Raw genomic sequence first — 26,084 nt, forward strand, 5'->3', positions numbered from 1 at the left:
AGGGAACATGTCCAATGCTACATAACCATAGATATGGTAGTTAATGTACAAACTTTGGCTAGCTTTGCCTTTGAAATTAACTGAACTGTATCAATGGATCGTGCAGTGTTAAGTGAGCGGTATGCCTTAGCTTATTCTATAGATGAGGCAAATGTGAAAACAGATTAAACTGACTTTTGAGGAATAATTATTCCTTTATCTTTTTGAATGGGAAGGAATCTTCCATTTTGAAATGTATATAAAATGCTAATCTCCAGATTCATGACATTGTTTTTTTAACAATTTTTAAAAACGTTATTTTTCACTCTACAAGACTCTAACCTGTAAAAGAAATAATAAACTTGGAAAATGCTAACAGTAAAACCACTTCAGCCATGGCACGTAGAGCCAGAAGCCAATGACAGCCCTCAATTATAGAAGTTAGCAGTGCTTTCTGTTCACTGTGAAAGCAGGATTCCACATTCAAACAAGAAATTGTCGTTCAACAGAACAAATCAGGTCAAGAGAATCAACCATATAATATACTAACAGACAGGAGGCTGTGATCACATGAAGAAAAGCAAGAACAAAAATAACAATCAAACCTCATTTCCTGGGACATAATATTGATGGCAAGATTTCTAGGTAATCATTTCTTAATTTAGTTTAGATAAAAACTTCCAACGCAAAACACTATTAGGAAGTAACAGTGATATAAAAGTGATGTAAGGCAAGTACTATATGTAAGACAAACTAGAAAAACAGTTTTTAATTTCCTCTAGAATTTACTGTAGTTACCATGTCATAATAACAAAAGCAGATCATTCTTAATGTGTAAATTCATTTATTAATTTAAATAAAAATATATGATCCCCAACACACAAACAGGTAACTCTAAATCTACTTTGAAGTTGAATCAATCAATAAGCATCTATTTGAAACTATGCACCTAGTATCATATTATACCAAAGATAAGGCTCCTGTCCTCACAGAATATGGATCACTGGTAATCAATCATTAACCTAGTGAATGTCATAATATATTGGGGAATATATTGGAAAACTAACAAATTTCTCTGGACATCATTTATCTTGCCCTTCTGAGAGACTTGTAGATCTAGATGAGATTAGTTTGGAAAAGGTGTCTTGTTTAGTCCAGAAAATCTTCAGAGTCCAATATAGTTCTGGGCTAATCAGAGACTAAAGAACCTTTATAAAGTTCTTTTTTTTTTTTTTTTAAAGTTTTTATTGAATTTTTTACAATATTGTTTCTGTTTTATGTTTTGGTTTTTTTGGCCCCAAGGCATGTGGGATCCTAGCTTCCCAACCAGGGAACAAACTCACACCACCGGCACTGGTAGGCGAAGTCTCAACCACTGGACCATCAGGGAAGTCCCTATAAGGTTCTTATAAAGAAGTAGGCTTGGAAATCAAGAAGTCTTACTTTGAATTAGCATGTTTTAGTCAAAGTTATGGAATCAATGATCAAGTATCAGTTAGGAATTTCTGTAATGCCCTCCAATGCCAAGTGACCACTAATATTCTATTTCCTACTATGATGAATCCTTGACGAGAGGCAGAAGGCATAAAGAATATTGCCAGCTATAAAATCAATTGCACTCCAATGTCTATGATCGCTAAAGATAAATCTTTTTTTTAATATAAGAAACTCACTGAATCAAATGAATGCTAATTAAAGCAAATGTAGTGTACGTAAAACTGAGGTAAGAAACCTTTAATTATGCAGGAAATCTGTGGAAGGATTAATCATTTTAAGAGAAGAATCATTTTTCCAGTAGCCCCACTGCTATGAATGATATCTTCATGAGCCTGGGCCACCTTCTCCAATGGATACTGGGGACCTATTACTGGTCTCAACCAACCAGTTTCCATTCCAGCTTGAAGGGCTGCTGCAAACTGCTGAAATTCCTCCTGAGGAAAAGAAAACGTTTTTTCAGTAGAGGAACACATGACTTAATTTTCAGAAGCATTAAAATTTTTCAGAATCTAAGAGAAAAAACATTAAGAATTTCTCACAAATACGTAGCTTTTGTCAACTTGTCCAGAACTACAAAAAAAGTAGTTCTCTATAGGTTAACCATTTAGTGCAATTTGTCTGTGGCGGTCTCAGTTTACAAAATACCTATCGTCCTGAAGTAATTAGTAATTGTGAATAGTATCTCCTTTCTCTTTCATAAGTGCCTTGGCTTGGAAAATCACCCTATCTTCTAGGGATTATCTTCTAGGGATGTTATCTTCTAGGAATTAATCCTTAACCCACTTAGATAACTAACTTTAACATCTACTTAAATTTTCAGTCTGCCTGACTAGACAACTTATATCAATGTTTAAGGTACCCAAATCAGAGTCACTTCTTTTCCTACCTTGGTGGATGAATGGAGAGCAACTCCTATTATGCTAGATTCCTTTGCCATGGTGTCCCGTGGGTTTATTTCAATAGGACCCCTGCTGCCAACAACCTAGTATGAAAAACAGCATGTCTATAGTTAAAGATGACTGCAAAATAGAGTTAAATTACGATAAAACTACAAAGTGGTAAAAAAAAAAAGAAATACTTACTATTACTCGTCCTCCATGTGACAAAAGATTCAAATCGTTGCTAAGATTTACATTAGCTAGCATTTCAATAATCACATCAACTCCTTTTTCACCAACAGATTTCTATATAAAAGAATGCAGAGTAGATTAGGAAAAATAACTGTTATCATAGTCCCATATATTACAGAACTGTGTTTCAAATGACATAAGATGCTATATTTTAAAGACTAATAATGCAAATTTTAAGATAATGTAATTATATAGTGATGCTGTAATTCCAAGGTACTAGCTACAACATCTAAAATGATAAAGGTCTGTATTAAATAAATTGCTATAATGAAATAAAATTTGTCCAAAATTTTCAGGCACTTAGACTCAACTTGACTATAAAGTACTTTTTCCTTAGCTGAAAATTTTCTATCTTCAAAATGTACTTCAATAGAGAAAGAAGGAACAAATCAAAAATCCAAAACTGGACATTAGGTTTCCCATTTTTATTAAAAAACAGAAAACAAAAGAAAAAATCACTGGCTGTTTGCTGTTGCAGGATTTTGTGTGTGTGTGCATTCAGTTTTGCTCTAAGTGGTCTACAATCAGCTTGGCAGACTATTTCTTTTCCTTTGGGCTCTCAGATGTCGGTTCCCAGCATCTAAAACTGGATCTTAAATAAGCTATACATATCTACCTTATATTCATTTATTTTAACAAAAAAATGAATACCTGTGTCAGGCACTGTGAGAGGTACTAAAAATGCCAAGATGGAAATAAAGAGCTCAAAACAAAGTGAGGAAGATGGAAAACACTACAATCTTCGCTGTGATGTGATGGGCTAAGTACTATATTAGCAGAAATAAACCACAGGTTATGGAGGGAATAAAAGTTACAACTCTGATCACCTGTAAAGGTCAGAGAAAATTCCACAGAGATGATGACCTGGGCCCTGAGGGATGAGTAGGAGTTCCTTAAGTAAAACAGAAGGAAGAGGGCGCAAGAGGAAGTTAGACATGAGGCAGTCGGTCTGGACAAAAGAAACAGAAAAGCAAAGATATAGGGACTAAGAGTACAGGTTGGAACTGGAAAGTGGCCCAGCGGAGCTGGAGAACGTATCTGGGAAAGAGATGGGGGTGGGGGAAGAGGTGGGAGACAAGAAATTGCAAATTGGTTCAGACTGTGAAAACACATCAAATGCAGGTTAAAAGATTTGGACTTTTGGCGGGCAGGTGTTCATTAATTAATTCTTGTGCCAGACACTGTTTTAGGCATTGAAGGTACAGCAGGGAACAAGAAAGACAAAAATTCCTATTCTCATGGAGCTCTCATTTCAGTTATTTCTGAAGACTTTTTTCTTTCTTCCTTCCTTTTTTTAAACAGAGAACCAAATAATGCTGGAGACAGTAGAGAAGACAGAGGGGAGATTAGCTCAGCTGGGAATAATAGTCAAGGCTGAAGAAGATGAGGACTAAACTAAGTCACAACGATGAATGGAAAAGAGAAACAGAGACGTATATGAAAGGCATGTCAGAGATGACACTGATAGATGAGGTGACCAATTTGATGGGTAGGAGGGAGAATGGTGATTAAACAACAGGGACAGGAAATGAAATGTGGGTTTCTGTCCTGAGGGACCAGATGAGTGTCAATATCTAGTAGGCTGATGGCATGAAGGAATGAAACAGGCCAGAGGTAGTGTTGGAAACCAGCAGTATAAGGGTGTGTATGAGATGAATCAGGATGGAGGTGCAGCACCAGAGAAGATTAGAGAGCAAGGGGAAAGACCTAAGGAATACCAGCATTTAAGTAAAATGAAGAGAAGGGAGACTGAAAATGAAGTCGGAGAAGTAAGAAGAGAGCCAGCTTCTAGAAGGTGTGGTCAGGGTCAGACAGGATGAGGACTGAGCCAAGAGCAGCTGCCTGGTAACTAGGCGCTTACTAGCACCCCTGACAAGCCGTGTAAGTAGCTGGGGTGGAAGCAAAACTGCAGTGGGAGGTAAGGAAGTAAGAGCAGTAAGTACCCCTGACTTTTTCAAGAAATGTGGTGGTAAAGGAGGGGGAGGAGGAGATAAAAGGTTAAGAGAAAGTTTTTGGAGAATGAGAGAGACTTAAGCAGAAGGAACCAGTAGAAGAGACGGAATTAGACTGCAAAACAAAAACATATTCTTAAAATAACTGACAATTTTTCATCTCTGATACTGGTGTCTTGAGTGCATACTCAATCAATTTTAGGTTCCCTCAACATATAACAAAGGAGTGCCTTAACTCAGTTTTTTGGCAAGATGATTTAGTGGTAATAAACTCTCGGTCATATTTTTCCTCAGTTTGTAATGACCTTGTTTACACAGTAATCAGTACCTGGAATATACCAATTCTTTCTCAACATGAGCAAGTAGTTTGGGGATTAGCAAAGTAATAGGTGTTTAGTAAACTGCTACTATAGCACAAATGGAGAACTTCAGAATCTGTTTGAATTCTGTTGCAGCAATGGAATGGATGCAATAATAACTAAATTCTATCTCGCGCTTTGGATGAGGTAGTGCTCACTCCTCCAAAGTATCCAGTAAACAAATAAACTTTACTCCCTAGGCTAAACAGATCCACTTTTTAATCAGTGGATAACTTCTCTTCTATGGAAAATATACACCAACAGAAATTATATTAAGACTACCTTTTTGTGGCCAGAGGTGGGGTGGAGGTGGGGGACGGGTGACAGGGGTAAAGGTGGAATCAGAAGGTACAAACTTCCAGTCGTAAAATAGGTAAGTCATGGGGGTGTAATGCATAGCACGGTGCCTACAGTTAATAACACTGTATTATATATTTGAAAGCTGCTAAGAGAGTAGATCTTAAAAGTTCTCATCACAAGAAAAAAAATTTTATAGTTGTGTATGGGGGACAGATGTTAACTAGACTTGTTATGGTGATCATTTCACAATATTCACGATATATATTAAAAAAAAAAAAACCTGCCTTACAGCTGCAAATACAAAGCTGTGGCTTTACTTAAAATGTGATTTGCATTAAAGAGTACCAGTTTTTATAACATATACATATGCCTCTAGAGAGGCTATATTTTGCTTAGTAAAAATAAACAAGACAGAAATGATAGTGAAGGTTTGAAAACTAGACATCTCTGTTAAACTAATTAAATCTTTAAAACACACATAAGCAAAACAAACAACTTTAAGAGAGTAGTTGATAAAAGAACTTACCAAAAAAATGTTGTCTCCCATGAAACAAAATTTTACTTTTATAAAATTATAGAACAATTTTACCTTAATTTTATCAATGTAATTAGCTTCTTTGTGATTAAACACTTCGTGGGCTCCATTTTGCAAAACAATCTTTTGTCCTTCCTCAGTACCAGCTGTGCCCAAAACCTTTAAGCCATAAGCTCTAGCAATTTGGCATGCTGCTATTCCAACCTGAAAAACAAAATATGGCCCAACATTTTAGATTCTTTGCATCCCTGCAAACATTTATTAAATACATATAATGAACTTTAGGTTCTTCTAAGTTCTAGCTATTGTTAAGAAGTTTAAGAGCCTAAACAAAGAAATAAGAACAACAGCTAACTATTACTGAGCATTTATAATATGCCAGGTATTACATTCAATACTTTCTATGTATTGCTTCATTTCATCCTCACAAGAAGCCTATGAAGTAGATATTGTTATTGTCCCTGGCCCACAGATGAGAAAATTGAAGCTTATGTATATGGAAACAGGAGCTGGACCAAATCAGATTGCAGAGCCTGAGTTTGTAACCACTGCACAAAATGTTCATTTAGCATCTGCTTTGTGCAGAAGATACAGGGTTTAAAGATGATGAAAATGTGCTCACTGACTTCATACTTTAATTGTACATATAAAATATTACATAACAAAGGTAAGGCCTCTACCACTTAAGTGGAGGAGACAGGTACATACATGAGCAAATTAACTTATTCACTAATATGATGAATGTTTATTATTTATTATGTGCAAGACATGATTCTTCATGCAAGAAATTTATGTTCTAAGGTAGGGGGAAGATAATAAACACATGAAAAAATAAATGAATAAAGTATATTCAGAAAATGAAAAGTACTTGAAAAAAATAAAACAGCCTATTGGGTTATAAAGAGATAGGGAAAGGGGCCAGTTAGGTCATCAGGAAAGGCTGCTCTGAAGAGGTGAGACCTGAATGAAGTGAGGGATAAGCACGTGAAGGTCGGGGAAGCCTGCTGGAGATGTTGTAGGCAGAATGGTCATGGTTGAACCAGGAATGAGCTTGGGGCCTTCAAAGGTCAGAAAGAGGGTCAATGTGGGACTTCCCTGGTGGCTCAGTGGTTGGGAATCCGCCTGCCAATGCAGGGGACACGGGTTTGATCCCTCGCCGGGGAAGATCCCACATGCCCCAGAGCGGCTAGACTTGTGTGCCACAACTGCTGAGCCTGCGCTCTGGAGCCCGCTGGCCACAACTACTGAGGCCCGCATGCCTGGAGCCCGTGATCTGCAATGGGAGAGGCCGACGTGGTGAGAGGCCCGCGTGCCGCAATGAGGAGTGGCCCCCGATCCCTGCAACTAGGGAAAGCCCACGTGCAGTGGCAAAGGCCTAATGCAGCCAAAAATAATAAATAAATAAATAAATTTATTTAAAAAAAAAAATGAAAGAGGGTCAATGTGGCTTGAGGGTGGGACATGTTGGACAGCAGAAGATGAGGCCAGAGGGGCACAGAGAAGCCAAGGCACACAGGGCCTTGGAGGTAAAGGCTTTGGATTACATTTAAGAGCCATGCAGAACTACTGGAGAGTTTAAGCAGGAGAGGGATATGATCCAAATTAGGCTTTTAAAAGAAATTCCAATTATATGAGAGGCAAAAGGAAGGTAGGGGGAAATGGGAGTAGGAAGACCAGGCCTTCCTTATAGATTGAAGGTGGAAGGTGAGGAAAAGAGAAAAATTAAGGATGTCTCCCAGGTCTTTGGCCAGATTAACTGGGTAGATTGACTGGGATAAGGAAGATTAGAGAGGATCAAGTGAGAGCATTAAGAATTCACTTTGAACATGCTGAGCTGTATATTGCTCACCTAACTGAAGATGTAAAGTCATCAGCTGAATATGGGTATGGGCTAACAAGAATTCAGAAATGGAAACGTAAATTTGAGATTCATCAGTTTAAAGCCACGGGACTTGATGAAATCACTAGAGCACTAGATAAATGTGCTTAGTATAAAGGAGAAATAAAATTATTTTAGGAATATAGATGAAAGCAATTATTTAAATTGCAATACTAGGAAATACGTTTGATCACATGCCAAATGAATGGCACAGATAAGGGTCCCATACATTTAGAGCAAGATTTCTCAAACTTGGCACTATTGGGCCGGGTAACTCTTTGCAGTGGGGACTATGCTGTGCAGTGAAGGATGTTTAGCAGCATGCCTAGCTTCTATCCACTGGATGCCAGACCCCTTTACCCAGTTGTAACAACCAAAAATGTCCCCAGACACTGCCAAATGTCCCCAAGGGGGAGAAGAGATGATATAAAATCACCCCTTATTGATAACCACTGGTTTAAAGGAAGGTAAAATGATTATAGATTAGGCATGATAGAAAAGAATTAAGGTGAAAAATGATGATAGAAACTAATTAAAATTGTAACAGAATCACAGACTCCCAGGCCTGAAATAGACCTTAAAGATTGTATGGCATATGGGACTGATGAGCCTGAACCCACTTGGGTTATGGTGAGGATCTGTTTGATTTCACCAAACAAACACTGGGAACTCACTGTCTACTGAGTGCAACAGACATTCAATTCCATGAAAAAACAATACACTATGTGGTTAGCATGACTGATTTTTGCTACTTTAATTTTCAATTAAAAAGACAGGGGGCTTCTAATAAAACCACATTTCAACCTAAGAGTTAATGTAAATATACCTCCTTATGCTCTAACTACTTCAAAGGGGCACTCAGTAGCTATTTTAAAGGTGCTGTTTATTCTATTCTTGTCAACAATTATACTAACAATATTCCTTCAATAGATCATATATCATGATGTATCAACTATTTTTTCTTCTATTTATTTTGCTGATGCTAAAATAGGGCACTCCCCACCAACATATCGGAATAATAGCTGTGTTCATACATTCTACACCATTTTAAATACACAACATAATCCCAAAGGAATTTGATTTAAATGAGGACAGAAAGTACAAACAGAAGCAAGACAAAACCCAGCACTGTTTCCCTCTGATATGGCAGGGAGGATCAGAAGTGCTTCACACACCAGGTCACCAGCCTATCCCCGCCAGCCAAGGATTTAACAAACTCAGCCAGCACAGGGAACAGTGCGGATTCTGCCTTTAAAAAAAAAATCATGGTGAAGCAACCTGGCTTTTTACAAGAGAGTAAAGGGAATAAAAAGAGATTTTCTTTAAACTCTTCTCTCCCCTTCCTACTGAAATCTCTCCCTTTGATACAGAGCACAAGGTTAGCTCTCTGAAAGCCAAAGCAATTTAAATACATGAATGTTTGACAGATCCTTTAGTTATTTAGGGTTAAATTTAATTTAACCCCCAAATAGCCTCTTCGCTGAAGCTAAACAATGGGCGTTTTTTGACAAGGTATATCTGTCATATTTTCTCAAGCCCCAGAAAGACAATCTTGGTGTTTTTTAGTAAATAGTCTGATCCGTGAAATCCTTCAGAATTAATCTATTGAAGGTACACAGGAAGCTGGGTGTGAAACCTGGTGATACATTCACATTAAGTAACAGATAATGCAGGGGTCTGAATTCTCTGTTTGTATTATCTGGCCACGTTTAGAGGTAAATTCACATTTTCAGGATGCCTCTCATTATTCTGGGAACAATGTGCCATCAATAGGTTACTTCTTTCCATCTACTCTCTGGAATACACAGTGCCCTGAAAGGGTTAAGCAGCTTCCTCAAGGTGAACCATCCAGCCCCAGGCCTTGTATTTTTTTTTTTTTTTTTTTTTAAACATCTTTATTGGGGTATAATTGCTTTACAATGGTGTGTTAGTTTCTGATTTACAACAAAGTGAATCAGCTATACATATACATATGTTCCCATATGTCTTCCCTCTTGCGTCTCCCTCCCTCCCACTCTCCCCATCCCACCCTTCCAGGCTGTCACAAAGCACCGAGCTAATATCCCTGTGCCTTGCGGCTGCTTCCCCCCAGCTATCTACCTTACTACGTTTGTTAGTGTGTATATGTCCATGACTCTCTCTCGCCCTGTCAAAACTCACCCTTCCCCCTCCCCATATCCTTAAGTGGCCTTGTATTTTAAAAATGTGAAATCCTGTCTCCAAAATTTCTAAAGCCTTTACGTGCAGGATAGAGGTCATGTGGATTTCTTGTTAAATTCCAGCCTCAGAGCTCTAACTTTTCCTCTAAGCTCCTCGGAGGCAGATTGACAGCCAGTTTCTTGAAGAGGTTTCTGACAGCCTTGCGTTGCGTGATTTCACTGCAGGGCTGATTTTATAAGTTCTGAGTCCCCCTCCCCCGCAGCCCCATTAGCATTTTAAGCCATGGGTTGTGGTGTGAGGGACACAGCTGTATACTATGTACCCCACGAATGTCATCAAAGCGCAGCAGGCCAGGAGGAAGGGAACTATAAAGGACAAAGACTCGCAGTGTGGCTTTGCAGTGCTGTCTGGGGCAACAGCGGTAAAGCTTTAATGAGCCTTAGTTTCCTTATCTAAGGGAATGTAGAATTTACATTAACCTTAAAGAACTGTTTAAAATTCTAAATAAATATTCTTGTACCATTCACTACTTGAAGAGAAAAACAAAACCGGCTTATCTAGGTCCATACCCAACACAGGTGGAAAACCTAATGCATACATTTTTGACCTGGTAATCTATTGAATTTATTAACCAAGAAATGCTAAACTAATGACAGGGAATCACCTTCAGAAGACGGAATTTAAAGAAGCCTCGCTACAAAAAGAAAAAAAGCACCCCTGACTATATTTACAAATTTGGCTTTTAAAAACAACTTAAAGAAATACAACGTGAAACGCACAAACGTAAGCTCTTTTAAAAATAAACTTAAAGAACAAATACTTACCCCTCCACTAGCCCCATGAACCAGAACAGTTTCTCCAGCTTTCACACGGGCACTGAAAAAGAAAGTATAGCTTCATCACCTTACTCTGGAGCTAATTAAGCTCAATGCTTGTCATAATTCTTAAGAGAACTCTACCCACAGTTCAACTAACACTTACCCAAAGAGGAAACTCATCGTGATATATAACCCAAGATATTCTCCAAGCTCCACAGGATCAAACAATGGTTCTTCAGAGCCACAGATAAAAGTAAACCTTCAATTCACTTATTCATTCAACAAATGTTTATTGGAAGTCAATCACATGCCAGGCACCGTTGGGATGCCGGGATCACGTTATTGGGCTACCTTCTCAGAGGCCTTGTTGGTGTGTTAAGTGAAATTGCTTCACCTAGAGGAACTGGAGTCCGCCATTCAGTCCCACAGAAAGTGTCACAAAACAGGGTCGTTACAGCTCAGTCTTTATTCCACGGTAAACACAGAGCAATACCCAAGTAAACATAGCAGCTACTGCCTTCCTTCTCCATGCCTTTGAACATCTGGCTGCACAGCCTCTAAGCCCTCGCTTCAGGAAGCAATGCTGAGTCAGCGATGGTAAGAGAGTACGAAACACAATAAATCCTGTCACACAGGTTCCCCTGTCAGCCCCTAAAATGTCCAGACCCTCTGGTGAAATGACATATTCTTTTTACTTCTGGTTCATACCACTGTTTTTCTATTACACTGAAAACATGGAACATGGAACGTGCAGCAAGACAAAGAGGGATGCCTTATCATTTCAGATGGACAAGTGCTGATGTCACAAGCCAGCAACCAATTTGTGATCCAGATCTGACGCCCAGCAAGGATCCTTTACTCACCAGGACAATAGGGCGTGGCCACCCTGTACAGACATTATGTTCAACCTGGGAGTGAGAACACAGTAACCTGGAGTCCTGCTCAAGCCCCCGTGCCAACAGCTGACAAATGACAATTGTGTCAGTAAATGAAGTTTCTCCAACATGCTTGCTTGGAGATGAGGGGTTGAGGGCAGTGAGTTAAACTGAGGGTTTGCAATGATAAACTGAGATAGGTATTACCAAAACATTTAAAAAAGTAAAATACAAATGTAAGGGAATAGGATTACTAATGTTATGCTATGCGTCATGAAATACTTCCCAATGATTTTTTTAAAATCTTATAAACAACTCCTCACACACTAAGCACATCCTCCTAAACCTCTGGGCCTGCAGTGGGTGGAGAAAAAGCTGGCTAACCCTCTCCTGGATCCCCATGGCTACGATCCGTCTATCCTTGTGTAGGGTCACTGTGATGGTTAATTTTATGTGTCAGTTTGGCTGGGCCATGGTGCCAGATATGAGTCAAACATTCTGGATGTTTCTGTGAAGGTGCTTTTTTGGATGAGATTAACATTTAAGTCAGTAGTCTTTGAATAAAGCAGATTATCTTCCATAATGTGGATGGGCTTCGCCCATTCAGTTGAAGGCCTTAATAGAACAAAGACAGACTTCTCCCAGAGCAAGAAGGGATTCCGTCAGCAGACTGCCTTTGGATTTGAACTGCTACTCTTATCGGGCTCTAGAGCTTGCCAGCCTCCCCATCAGATTTTAGACTCACCAAGCCTCCACAAGTCAATCTATCAGTATATACATTCTGTTGGTTCTGCTTCTCTGGAGAACCCTAACTAACAGTCCTCTGTCCCTGGGGCCCACGGCAGGCCTGAAGCATGTGGCCTGGCCTTCCGTGCTGCTGTAGCACCCCATCGCAGTTACTGAAGACTAGGACCTGGCACATAGGCTTCCTCCTCCACCCCCAATCCAGCCCCAATCTGGGAGATTTCAACATTCACGGGAGGAAACCCGCAAATCACAATTCCTGAATTCTCCTCTGCTTTTACCACTCTCTCCCTACACCTGGTAGCCACCCCTAACCATTCTACCTGCGGAATATGAGACACTAACAAGCAATATTAACCTCCTATCCTGATTCTGTAAGCCCATACTCTCTCAAAACTTCTTCAGCTTCACAGATCGCTGTCTCTCATTTGCTCCTTTTCTGCCCTCTTGCTGCTCCTGGCCTCACTTCCCTCCCTAGTCAGCCTGGACCCCATGGTACATTGCCCCAACTTCTCTCTGTCTTCCTCCTTCAACGTCTCACCTCCCTGCCCACCAACTTTCCATAATTACACTACCTCCTCCAAGCTTTACAGATGAGTTCTCCTTTCGACCTGAAGCCAATCTCTCTATCTCTGTCCTAAGTCGTCTCCTTGCCCTGCTCAGGATCTTGTTCCATCTGCCACTCCGCCCTCTCTTCCAAGCCTTCCATCTCTCCCTCTCTGACAGATCCTTTCTCAGCTACAAACATGTCCAAGTCCTGTCCATCCTTAAAAAAAACCTTTTGTTCCCACACTCTCCTCAAGTACTCTTCTACCCCTTCCTGCCTGTCTCCCCCACTTTTTAAGAGTAGTCTCCATTCAAGAATCGATTTTTTTTTTCCTTCCTCAACCCACTCAATCAAGCTTCTGTCCACCACTCTACTGAAAATGAACTGACGAAAGCCACCAATGACCTCCTAATTGCTAAGCCCGGCTGGTATTTTTTCCCAAATAGCCCTCACTGCTGCATTTGACAACTAGCTTACCTCCTTGTTAGCAACATCAACTACTACCCCTAACACTACCCACACTGACTGTACTACTCACATACTAAGAGCTTTACATGCACTAATTACCTCATTTAATTCTCAGCACACCCCATGAGGTACATGCTATTATTATCATCCATGTTTTTCAAGTCAGTAAACTACAGTTGAGACAGGAAAGCAACTTGACCAGTAGTAGGTGGAGACAATACTATAACCTAGGTATTCCTGTCTTCAACACCTATGAGCTTAACAGATGTTTAACAGACATGGTGACTCTGGACTCTCTTGCCCTTGGGATACACTCCCTTTGGTTCCCTTAGGACTCTGTCCCCTACGTTTGACCACACTCTTCAATGTTAATGCTCACTAAGATTCTAGTCTCACTCCACTGTTCTTCTCACTCCCTGAGGGATTTCAATGACTTTCATTTTGCCAGCTCTCACATGCTGACAGCCCCAAATTTATACCTCCAAGCTTCAAGCTTCAGACTCTTTCATCCGACAGACTGCTGGACTTCTCCATGACGATGTCTGTCTTAGTTTCACATTCAAAACTGAACTCAGTTTCCCTTTGAAACTTTTTCCTCCTTCTCTTTGTCAAAGTAAACATTACCCAAGTTTAAAGCTGTAAGTATTCTTAAGCTCTTTCTCTCCCTCATTCTCCACATGCAGTCACCAAATATTTCTGATTTTACCCCCTAAACAGTTGTCCTTTCCTCTCCATCTCTACCACGACCCTTGCTCTAGCCCTTAAGTATTGTTCCTAGAGGGTACTTCTATAAGACCCTCCCATCTCTTTCTCCATTCCTGTCATCAAATCCATCCTTCGCATAGCAAATAGGTGATCTTATTGAAACACAAATATGACAATATCACTCTCCTGAAAAAAACCACTGTATGACCCCCCCAATCCCTTACGGAACAATGTGTGAGCGCTATAATCTAGCTTTTTATTATCTGAATCCCGCCTATTTGATAATGGCAGCTAACATTTATTGAGAGATTACTATGTCCCAACCTTATTCTTCAGCACTCTTTGCCTTGAAATCTTCTATCTAACAAAAGCAAACTGCTATAGCTCTTTCTCCCCAGATACCATGATGTTTGCCCCCCACACCAACTATTCCCATTGTCTAGGATGCCCTCCCCACTCCCAGCTACCCTTCCCCAGGATAAGTCCCTCTGATCCTTTTCAAATACCTAGAGAATTTAATTACAATATAGATTCTCAGGTATCATCCATGGAAACTGACCAGTGGGTCTAGGGTAGAGCCCTTTTAAGTTGCAGTAATTAGTTTCTGGAGCTGGATAACAAGATTTTTGAACCACGGCTTTAAAATAATCCAAGTCTTACATCTTGCCACGAAGCCCTAGCTCATCACCACAGGCACATCCCTTGTGATCCCATAGATACCTATGCACATCTCTACCACTGCCCTTTCCACATTATACATCAATATTATTACTCTTAGTCCCTTACTCCCTCCCTTACTAGACTGTGAGCATGTCGAATACAAAGACAGTGTTTTGCTCTTCTTTTTTTTCTTCAGTGATTAGAATAGTCTCCCAAATTAGCAGTTTCTACTCCATAAATCTTAATGGTAACCAAATGGGAACCAAAAATGACCAACGGTGGACGGGTGGTAGGAAGCATAAATTATATATTATCCTCCTCCAGTTAATGCTGCCCTCCTCTAGTGCTGATTATAAAGCTGACAGAGTGTGTTATTACCTGTGAAGCAGAGCTCGAAAAGCAGTAAAATACGGGATCCCGATGGCAGCTCCCTGTTTAAAGTCCAGTTTTTCTGGCAGTGTGTAAACAGTGTGATCGGCTGCCAGAGCATATTCTGCGTAGCCCCCAGAGATTGTGCTTGTAGTGAAAACCCTGTCACCTTTCTGGGGAAAGCAATAAATTAATAAACGCTTTAGGGATTAAAAATGATGTCAAAATGGGTACGATCCTTTATAATGCAACCTTTATAACAAGAAATAAATGAGTATTTATAAACTGTTTTCTACGTCCTAAGGTCTCATAAAAATAACTTCAAAATACCGAACATTTAAAAATGTTCTATTAATGGGAACTAGTAAGAAGTAAAATCAAGGGAAATAGGAAAAATAAAAGAAAGAATGTCCAGCATGGTCTAATAATAATGATGATAACTAACCTTTATTGAGAGCTTGCTGTGCTAGGCACTGCATTAAGTGTCTAATGAGTATTATCTAATTTGATCTTCATGACAGCCCATGAGGAAAGTACTTTCATTATCTCCCTTTAGATAATCCCACTACACAGATGAGGAAATTGAGGCACATACAAGTTCAGTAATTAGCTCAGATCAAGCCGTTAGTAAATGGCAGTTAATATAAAACTTTTTTTTTCTTTTTTTGGTCCAAAATACTAGGGAGAAGAAACAAATAAAATGTAAGGTTTCTTCCACACACCAAACACCTGTTCTAAATCTTTTCCATAGATTTGTTTCTGTATTTCCCTCATTTTTCATGCATACACCAAAAAGCAGGCAACTCTGCCTGGATCCTGAACAGCAAAGATGAGCCAGGACAGATGTCTTCACCTGTCACAGCACTAGAAACATAAAAACTCTCAATAAACAAACGTCTGCTGGGTCCTTGCTACTGGAAAGCAGATGCATGACTGAGGGTAAGGTAAGGCACCACACAAGCACTACAGGCCTGCCCAAAGTAACCTGCACACTAGGGAAATTAGACTGCCCAGTACAAGCACCTCTCCTAACTCCTATTTCTTTTTTTTCTCCATAATACATGGAAATCTTATAAGATTTCTTTTTAATTGAGCATGAAATAGGCAACAGAGTTGTTGCCACCTATGTAGGATTACAGATTCAAGAATAAATATATATGAGAGTGTACACACACACACACACACACACACAATAGTTTACAAAGATACAGGAAAATAAAAAACACCTGTAGAAAATATTTTTCATGTTGTTATGCAGGTCAGCCTAAAACCAGACTTAGTGGCCAAGTTTGAGAAAGAACAGTCTTCCATTCCTTTCAGTAATATAAGAGTACACTGTACAATGATGAAAATCATTATCATTTTTTGCCTCTTCTCATTATTGCCCCCTTGCAACACACACACCCAAGATAAAGTAAGAGAATACAGTTTTTCATAATCTATTTCACAGGTCTATTAAAGAACTAGCCTCAACAATCTCAATGTAGTAGAGAGAATATGAACATTAGAGTCTGCCATACCTACATTCAAATCCCGGCTCAGTCATTTATTAGCTGAATTCTATGTCAGCTATGAATTACAATAAAAGCTAACTCCTATTTCTTAAAGAGAATAAAAAAGGAAATATTCCTTGGAATAAGCAAAACAGTAAGGCAATAATTCTCAATATACTTAAATTTGCCCTATAATAAAGCACTATGTGGTGAGGTAGTGATAAAAAAGGTACAAAAGGCATCTAGGAGTCAAAGACAAGCATCACTGCTTAACAGTGTTGCCTGCAAATGGTCAAGTATGACTAATTTAAGATTAATTCTGTTTTTACAGCTTAAAAACACATTGCATTGATTTCAATATAATTCAAACCTGTTCTGAGAATCCACTATGGAAAGTAGTACTTCAAGTTCTGTGATGGATATTAATAGCAAGACACTCTCCCTAATCTCAAGCTTCTTAAATGCTAGGAAGAGGAAAAAAAAGGATAGAAATAATTACAAAGCAAGGCAAATATGATGGGCCATCAAAGATAGGTACAAGAAAAAGAAAGGAATTATTTCTAAGTTGAAGGACTCAAGAACAGCTTCACTGAGAAACTAGTATTTGAGGTAGGCTTTGAAGGACAGAACAAGATCTTGAATTGAAAACCAGACCTGGGAAAAGTCATTATGGATGAAGGAAACAAAGTACGTCAAGGAACAGTGGCAGGAATAGGTGCTGAGAAATCATCAGGATTCATTCCCAACGAATAAGTAGTTTAATGTGTGGAATGTAATAGTTTCGGGAGATAAAATGAAAAGAAATGAAAGCTGGAGGGTAAAAGCCCTTGAACCCATGTTTATAAGTTTCAGTTTAGTTCTGCCATGCAGAAGAGCCAATATGAACAAAGACACAGAGATGAAAGAGCATGGGATATGCAGGGAAGAACAAACAGTTATTACTAAAGAATAAACTACAGGGTGAGAAGGAATGGGAGATAAGAATGGAAAAAGATAGGTGGGGGAGAGAGCACGAAACAGTCTTCTTTCATAACATAAGCAGTTCCAGCAGTACCTTGAAATCTACAGAGAATTAATGCAAGAGTTAAAACAGAGATGTATAATAATCATAAGTACATTTTAGCAAATTACTCCTTATAGAGCAAGGATAGATTCTCAGGGGAAGAAGGGAGGGTGGTAAGTTGTACCTATTATAGAAATCCAGGTAAAGGACCATGTAAGATAACCAGAACTACACTACAGGCAGTGGGGAGGAAAAGAGGAGAGAGGAAACAGTTCCAGTAAGGGAGAGCTGAGTGAGGGAGAGTGAATGGAGAGGTAAGCCTCAAACCCCAGATGTCACTAAGACAGTCACACGAGACAGCAGCAGATCTGCTGTGAGAAAAGATGAACTCCCTTTTAGACACAATGAGTAAGAGGTTCCTGGAGGCTGCCGATGTGGGTCCTGTGCCCTGCAACACAACCTTCTGTGATGATGTAAATGCTCTGCATCTGCACTGCCCAATAGGGTAGCCACTAGACACCTGGGTCTATTAAGCATTTGAGTAAATGAACTTTTAATTTTAATTGAATGTGAATTTTAAATAGCCATGTGTGGCCAGTGGCTACTGTATTTGGACAGCACGGGTCCAGAGCTTATTAGAAGATTCTAAGCTAAGGATATCACATGTGATAATGGAAACCAAGGGTGTGTATGAGACCATCATGAGGGAGAAAATATAAAAAGCAGAGTCTAAGTAGGGACGGCGAGAGCTGGGCAACACACCAAGATGTGAGGGGCATGCAGAGAAAAAGGAGCTTGAAAAAGGATGCCCAGAGAGGAAGGGAGAGAGAGGATGTCACAGGAGCTGAAGAAAAAGATTTTTAAGAAAAGTAAGTGGCTGAGAGTGTCAAATGTCACACAGAAGTCAAGAGAGATAATGACATAAAAGGGCCCATTAGCTCCAGCAATATACAGGCCATTAGTGACATGAGCAAGCATCGTTTCAGTGGAGCGGTGGGGGCAGAAGCCAGAGTGCCACAGGCGGAGGAGTGGAAAGCTGTAGGAATTTGCCCGGCTTCCTGGGCCCGGGCCACGTTAATCTTCGCTGTCTCAGTTCAATTTTGGTAAATGTGCTGCCATAGTTGAGCAGGTCAAGGAATCATGAGGAAAGATGAAAGAACATGAATATACTATGTTTTTTATGTCTTTTGGCACATAAATAACGAAAGCCCTGATCATAACATTTTCATTGACTCAGTCACCTTGGTCTGAGTCACAGCTCTAAAAATGTAGAGCTGACCTTGCATTTTTTCATCTTTTACTGATTATTCAAAAGAATTAGCCTTCCCTGTATTCTGTGAAACTAATTTTATAGAAGAAATAAAAAACTATGCTGGCTGTGTATTACCAAGAGTTAGGAAATAGTATAATTTCCTTGCTTCTTTTCTTTCCTTACGTATTTCTGTCAAATCAAAGGATCATAGTTCAATTCTGCGGGGATATGGAAACACAGAAATGACCCAGCACTTATTCCCAACAATCAGACAAGCAAGGTCCCTGGACAAAAGGTAATTTCTTTTTTGACTAGAGGAGTCCCCCAAGTGGCAGAAATTGTGTAATGGGGCCTTTTAAAGACTTAAACACAGATATATTTTACAGCTATGTTAAAAATGTTAAAAAAATACATACATATTAAGCTAAAATAGAAATAATTAAAAATGTAATACCTTGAAAGCAGATACACTCTCTCCGACAGCTTCTATTATTCCAGCCACATCTAAGCCAGGAGTATAGGGTAGAAGTGGTTTTCTACTGTAAGTACCAGAGCGAATATATGTGTCCACCGGGTTTACACCACATGCTTGGACTTTAATTAGAACCTGCAATAACAATGTACTTTAGTTCAAACAGAGCATTTAGGCATTCATTCAGCATTATGCTAGGACTGTAGTGATTATGGGAGCTATAAAAATGGTGAGGAAAGCCCTGCCTTCAATGAGCTCACGTTACAGTTTTACAAACCAACATATACACACACTATAATATATAAAATAACTAATAAAAACCTGCTGTCTAGCACAAGGAACTCTACTCAGTACTCTGTAACAGCTTATATGGGAAAAGAATATAAAGAAAAAAAGAGAGTGGATATATATATATATGTATAACTGATTCTCTTTGCTGGATACCTGGAACTAACACTACATTGTAAATCAACTATACTCCAATAAAAATTTAAAAAATAAAATCTGAGTGCACTAATAAAAAGAAATAAGACAGAATGGTTTATGTGCTATATTATAAACATTTGGGAAAAACAGTGGTGGAAATATGAGTGGATGTGTGGCAGAGACCACTATGTGCTCATCAAATCTATTTCCTCCTCCTCCTAGGCAGGTAGAAAGAATATTCCTTCCTGGCTCCTTCACAGTTACGAGTAGCCAAATGGAATGTGAACAAAAGTGATGAGAGCTCCTTTCAGGCCTGGCCCACAAAGACCTTCCTAGGCGATTCACATAGTGTCTCCACCCTTTCATAGCAAACTCAGAAGAAAGGTGTTGAAGGTGGCAGAGCCACATGATGGAAGAAATCCAGGTCCCTAAATCACTTTGGAGGAGAACTCTATCCACCAACATTTTAGAATTGTGGAATTTAGTGAATGAGACATCATTTTCTATTGTTGAACCCTTGACGTTTTGAGGCTACATCAACAATAGAAGCTAATTTTACCTTAACTGATACAGAACGATTACTTCTGATATAAAAGTAAGGAAAGGTCTTATAAAGGACGTGTATTTGAGCTAGGTCTTAAAGAATGAGTAGAAATTCTTTCAGAATGGGAGAAAAAGGCTATTTCAGGTTAAAGGAATAGTATGTGCAAAGACAGAAGGAATGACAGGACCTCTCAGGCAAACCAGATAAAGCTTGTGTTGTTACAGCAGTCTGTTGAGAAGGAACGGTAAGAAATAAATCTTTGCCAAATTATGGCCACACTGTAAAAACTCTCATAAAGCTTGCTAAGGAAATTAGACTTGAGAGCCATGGAAGGTGCAATAATAAAAATACACAATTTTTATTGAAAAAGTATATTGTTGAAGTCACCAGAAATGATTAAACTCTGCATTTAAATTTTCTTATATGCGAAAAAGCATGTATGCAGAAGAAAATTATTTTCCCCATGCATAAAACAAAGATCATGACTGAAAGTCTGTAATAGAATAACTTGTTCAAACCTACTTATGACTCCATTCAGAAAAATCCAATTACACAGATGATTCTCAACTTTAAAACTTTTCTTATAAGATGTTATTCCTTTTCATACATTTACTTCACTAGTTAGAATTATGTTAGCCTTGTCAGAGCTTATAGAGGCAAACAGTGTAAACTCTGTCCTAATTCAATGTCTTTATAAAGCATTGTGAGTTTGCTTCTTTCGAACATTAGCTTGATGTGCACACTCAGTGTAATTATTGCCTGTTTTTAAGTAATGATTTCCACCTGATGGTCTTTCGGAATTGGTATGGCAACATTCGACTGGAGTTTCAGCACTTCTGGTCCACCAAATTCAAAAACTCTAATAGCTCTCATCAACTTCTGTCCAGTCGCCATGGTGACCTAGATACTAAGGAAAAAAATTAACATATTGTCATATTGTATCTAGGCTATCACTATGTTTTTTCCCCTGGAGGGAGAAGATCAAACAATTTTTCAAACAACAGTTTAAATCATGAGCTTACCACTGATCTCATTTCATGTTTGAGGACCTTTCATCTTACAAATCCTTCAGCTACAAAGCAAAGTACTTCATATTACTTCCTGTAGGGATTCAGTGCCTTCAACAAGGGAATCAAACATACAAACAAAAACATCTGGATAGGTGAAGCATGATACAATATCTTAGGTTTCCTTTGGTGTAAGCTTGGGCTGCAACATCTTGGAATTCTAGGAGCTAATTTAAGTTTTCTTAATATTAGATAAATAGATCTTCTTTTGTTAGATTATGTAATATTTCAAATATAGAAAGAAATATAAAGAATATAATAAACATTTAACTGCCACCCAGGTTTAACAAATCTTAACATTGTAAAAACCTAAAACATGTACATGTAACCAAAGTCTCCAGTACCCATCCCCAATCCCATTTCTGTCCCACAGTTTTAAGAGATGACTATTCCCATAAACTCAGTGCTCATCCTTCTCAGGCATGATGTAATACCACTGCCACATGTATTTGCATTGGTAAACAATATGTGCTATTGTTATTGTTTTGCATGTTTTCAAACTTTATTTAGATTGGATCATATTGTACTGAATTCTGAAACTTGCTTTTTCTTCTCAGCATTAAGTTTTTGAGATTTATCAATGTTGAAACACTTAGTTTTATGAAGCTCATTCATCTTAACAAAGAAGAACAAACATTAAAAACTAAAAACACTGCTTTGTATGTAATCTTTTTTAATCATGAGGGTAATTTATAGTTAACCTTTCTCCGCTACCACTGTTAATATTGAAATGAAAACTCAAGAGTTAAAATAAGTTTAGAAAAGGTAAAGAATATTTATATAGAGAATTGGATAACTTTGAAAATCTTATACCTATAGAGATGCAATGAAAGGGCTTTGACTGATCTCCATAATTTTATTTGTGAGCTATGACAATTTCTTGAAATTAACCATATCAAATATCGTTAGACTCTGCCACCACCGGGAACATCTTTGCTAACTTCTGGAATAATCATATTCACCAACCATGAGCCACTGAAACATCAAAAAGAGTTGCAGAAACTAGGGCTTGAGATGAAAGATCTTTACTGTACTGCAGTTCAACACAGGACTCCTCAGAACGGAGCCCATGCTAACTATAAAGTAGCCTTCCACGTGTGAAGGGAATCAAAGCACTTTGATGGTATTAATGGGAAGTTCTTGATATAATTAATCAAAAGTTGTGTCATTTAAAAACCCTTTATTTAAAATGATTTAATATAGTACCTAGCACAGAGGAGAAACTAAACTCTCCATTGCTAAAAGGCTGTTTAGCAATGACATATCCTGAAGGGCAGTCCTCTTATAAAAAAAAAAGGGGGGCAGAAGCAGGCAGAAGCCTCACTGCACTGTAGAGCACCAAGCAGTCCTAGGGTGAGAAGTCCTGTGCAGGGAGCTAGGACCAGGAAAAGGCAGCTCACGCCATACCTACCCAGCAGTCTCACTACCGCATTTCTATTTGGGTCTTCGCTCAAGCTGAGTATTTCTTAGAGAAGAAAGTGAAATATATACATAAAGAAAATAAAACAGAAAAAGAAAAGGTCGCACAGATCAGACTTTTCCACTCTGAAAATAAGAAGATTTTTTTTTTGTTTTTTCCTTTTTGTCTTCAGCATGGTGTTATGGAAAGAGTGTGGGCTGTGGAATCTGACGGTTCTCAATATGAATCCCAGATCTATCATGTACTAGCTGTGTGGTCTTGGGCAAGGCAGTCACTTTTTTTGAGCTTCTTCATCTGAAAACTTGAGTTCCACTCAGGGTTACTATGCAAGAGACGGCAAGTATCAAGCACAGAACCTGACAAATGTTTACTCCTATACATAGTGATATCACAGTTCCTTTCCCATCTATTTTCTCCTTTCCAATTTCTTATTCGTTAAAATATCTTTGGTTCTATAATTCTATAGTCATCTTTGATTTAATGTGACAATATTTACAGCACTTTTTTGTAAAATCAAGTCCTTAGCCTCAAAGAGTTCACAGTCCAGAGGATCATTTAAACAAAACACTAATACCAAACACTGGTTGTTATTCATTCAACATGTATTTTTTGTACATTAACTGTAAGCAAGGCACTGTACCAAACTCAGAGAGCACAGAGGGCAAAGAGAACAAGCCCCCCCACTCCCCAGCTCCTGCCCACTCCGCCCTCATCTCCCCCAATGCACACACATACCACGTTAAGAGGAGTAGCTCTTTTTCCACTTTCAATATCTACCTACTTCCTACCTATTTATTTCTTTCAAGCTCTCGCATCTATCTTTTCATCAACAGACATCACTGGTACCCTCAAAAAGCTGTAGCAATAATAAAAGCAAAATTACCCTGAAATAGGATCTGTCAAAAATATCTAGCACATACATTTTTTCCCCTCACTTTTGGACATTTGCTAAGTTGGAAGAAAAGAACAAAGGAAGGAGGAGATTCATCCTTAATTCTGGATTTAGAAGACCCCCCTTCTTTGCCCAGTACTACACCTTATCCTATGGAGCTCGTAAGGAAACAGGGCATGACCTTGACAGCTCTGACTTCTACTTTGTTTCTGGAGATCTTACTTCCCACTGAACCTTTGCCACCATGATTGATCAGGCTCCAATCTGCACTCATTGCCTTTGAACCCCCTCAACTACCCACAGGATCCTCATCTGCTTCATAATATAGGTACTATGCTAAAGAAATAATAAAATAACACAACACACTAATAGTAATTACAATTCTTAAACCCTTGCGATACCTGATTTCTTCTAAAAAGCACATCTTTCACACCCATTGATATAATTTTCACAATAGGTAGAAAAGCAACAGTTATTAAAACCACCATTTAATTGTATGCAGAAGTGGAAATAAAATCACCATCCATGTTATGGATGAGAAAACATTCAAGGGGTTAAGAGGCTCACCAGGGTCACACGGAAGCACAGCTGGAACCCAACACCTTAAATATTGTTAGGTGTTTTTTTCCCCTTACTGTAAAATCCTTTTCATCTCACCCTTTGAAATGCTGGCATATAGGACCTTTAATTTCTTAGAGATTGCAGGTAGCATTACATATTTTATGATTAAGGTATCTGCTCTGAGTCTGAAAATTTTCAAATGCCCGTAAGTTAAGGGCTCCACTAGAGATACACTGGATGTGATTCTATTAGGAAAACTAATAATTTCCCTATCTGTAAAATGGGGCCAACACTCCCCAGCATAGGGTCCTTGTGAAGATGAACTGCAACAGCACATGGTGAGTGCTTCAGAGCACGCTTGACATGCTGTAAGCTCTATTATTCAAGTAAATCATTTGCAGTCAGCAGCAGGCTTGTCACACTGCTTGTGTATTTTAATTAAGCCCATACTTCAAATAGGTTTTTCTATTTATCAAATATAATCTTTAAAAAACTAGAGCACCTTGGTTTAATGTTGGTTTTACTTTTTACCTCTGAAAGGTTGCCAACCATACTTTGCAAATGGAGGAAATACAGAATTTAAAATTCTTCCTCAAATAGTGATATTTTCCAAGCTACACTTGAATCCATTTGGTTTAAATGAAAATTAAAGAGATAGGGAAAATGTGGGAAATATATTTTCACACAAAATGAACAGATCAATTCACAAAGCCAAAGCAAAGGCATATCATAAAAGCAAACAGAAAATTTTAAAATAATTCTTAAGTAAGAATTTCTAGCAAGAAAAAAAAACTTGGAAAGAGAATAAAACACTACAAAATGTGCTGCTTTTGATCAAGAATGACTCATGTCAGCATATTATTTATTATTCTTAACCCAGAAAAAATTTTAACAATTAAAAGTAGCCACAGAAAAGTCTCTTCCTGGCCATGTGACCTTGTCGGGTTACTTCACTGGCCTGGATCTCAGTACCCACTTCTGATAAGAAGGGGTGGAGGAGGAGTTGAATAGATAATTATTCTAAACCCCGCCAGGTATTCTGAGGAAAAGACTGGATGGAGCAGAGCTCGGTGGGATTTACTACTGCTGACCAGACACTCAAGGAGCATCCCAGTGGTTTCAGTGGGAATCACACCGCCATTTCAACTAGTTGCGGACCAACAGTCCAAACCTTAGCCTTTCAGTGGTTCAATCATTAACACACCTTTCTTGGTCACTGATATAAGTTTCCTCTAGGAACTGCGTAAATATCCCACGATGTGTTCACAGCGTGTTTTGTTAATTTTCTTTCTTTTGAAAATTCTTCTAGGTGGGAGCCATGGCGGGGGGCGGAGGATGAAAAAAATCTACACATTTCTCTCCAAAAGTAAGACGGCAACTCTGATGGCAAAGCAGGAGGAAAGGCCGGACAGAAAGAGCCCTGGGAAACAGGAGCCTGAAAGGAGAAATTGGCTCCTCCGGCTGCCTGTGGCGGGGGGTCACAGCAAACGCGCGCGGCCGCAGGAATCCAGATCCCAGACCGGGCCGAGGGGAAATCTAGAGGGAGGATAGGCAGGGGGAGCGGGATGGGGGGAGTACCAACGGGCGCCCCGCTGTGGCACCCGAAACGCTCACGCTGCCAGAAAGCAAAGCCGGGCTCTCAGGACCAGCAAGTAAAACTGCCCTGGTGATTTACGGATGACCAACTTGCAGCCCCTGGAGGGGAATAACTTCGGCCACGAACACCTTATTCACTGGTTCTAGGGGAGGACGGAACGCAGGACAGGAGCGCAGCCAAAATCCGGCTCGGTTCCTTTGGGACGAGCGCGGGGGAGTTCCGCAGCCTGAACTAAGGGGGCTTTTTAAACCACTTACCCGGTTCTAGAGTGGGAAATCAAAATCTGCGAGGGATCCCTCAGGTTCTACGGAAAAAAGACACGGGCCGCGTCATCCGCGGCGCTTTCAGGCTCCGCCTAGCCCCGCCCTCAGGGGCGGGCC

General features: G+C 39.3%; 1 protein-coding gene across 2 annotated transcripts; it reads right to left on the minus strand.

Moving 5' to 3' along the window:
- Positions 1–1,109: 1,109 nt before the first annotated feature.
- On the minus strand, positions 1,110–26,055 carry CRYZ (crystallin zeta). 2 transcript variants are annotated; one of them, XM_032608273.1, is made up of 10 exons: positions 25,962–25,994; positions 21,190–21,239; positions 20,951–21,074; positions 19,180–19,332; positions 14,987–15,150; positions 10,616–10,667; positions 5,807–5,956; positions 2,559–2,660; positions 2,363–2,458; positions 1,110–1,910 (listed from the first exon to the last, which is right to left on the minus strand). In XM_032608273.1, the coding sequence occupies exons 3-10, from the start codon at positions 21,059–21,061 to the stop codon at positions 1,746–1,748; spliced, it is 993 nt and encodes a 330-aa protein (XP_032464164.1). In that variant the 5' UTR covers positions 21,062–21,074; positions 21,190–21,239; positions 25,962–25,994; the 3' UTR covers positions 1,110–1,745. The 2 variants fall into 2 exon arrangements, with proteins under 2 accessions (XP_032464164.1, XP_032464155.1); XM_032608264.1 differs by lacking the exon at positions 21,190–21,239 and having other exon boundaries at positions 25,962–26,055.
- Positions 26,056–26,084: the final 29 nt, after the last annotated feature.

The sequence above is a fragment of the Phocoena sinus genome, chromosome 1 (assembly GCF_008692025.1).
Source record: "Phocoena sinus isolate mPhoSin1 chromosome 1, mPhoSin1.pri, whole genome shotgun sequence".
Lineage (NCBI taxonomy): Eukaryota > Metazoa > Chordata > Mammalia > Artiodactyla > Phocoenidae > Phocoena > Phocoena sinus.

Excerpts from the sequence above, each read along its gene's own strand:
- CRYZ (XM_032608264.1), bottom strand. The coding sequence starts at position 21,061 with ATGGCGACTGGACAGAAGTTGATGAGAGCTATTAGAGTTTTTGAATTT. Across the intron at positions 15,151-19,179 it reads AGAGTGTATCTGCTTTCAAG|AAAGGTGACAGGGTTTTCAC; the intron begins GTATTACATTTT and ends TGCTTTCCCCAG. Across the intron at positions 1,911-2,362 it reads CTCTCCATTCATCCACCAAG|GAGGAATTTCAGCAGTTTGC; the intron begins GTAGGAAAAGAA and ends TCTTTTCCTCAG.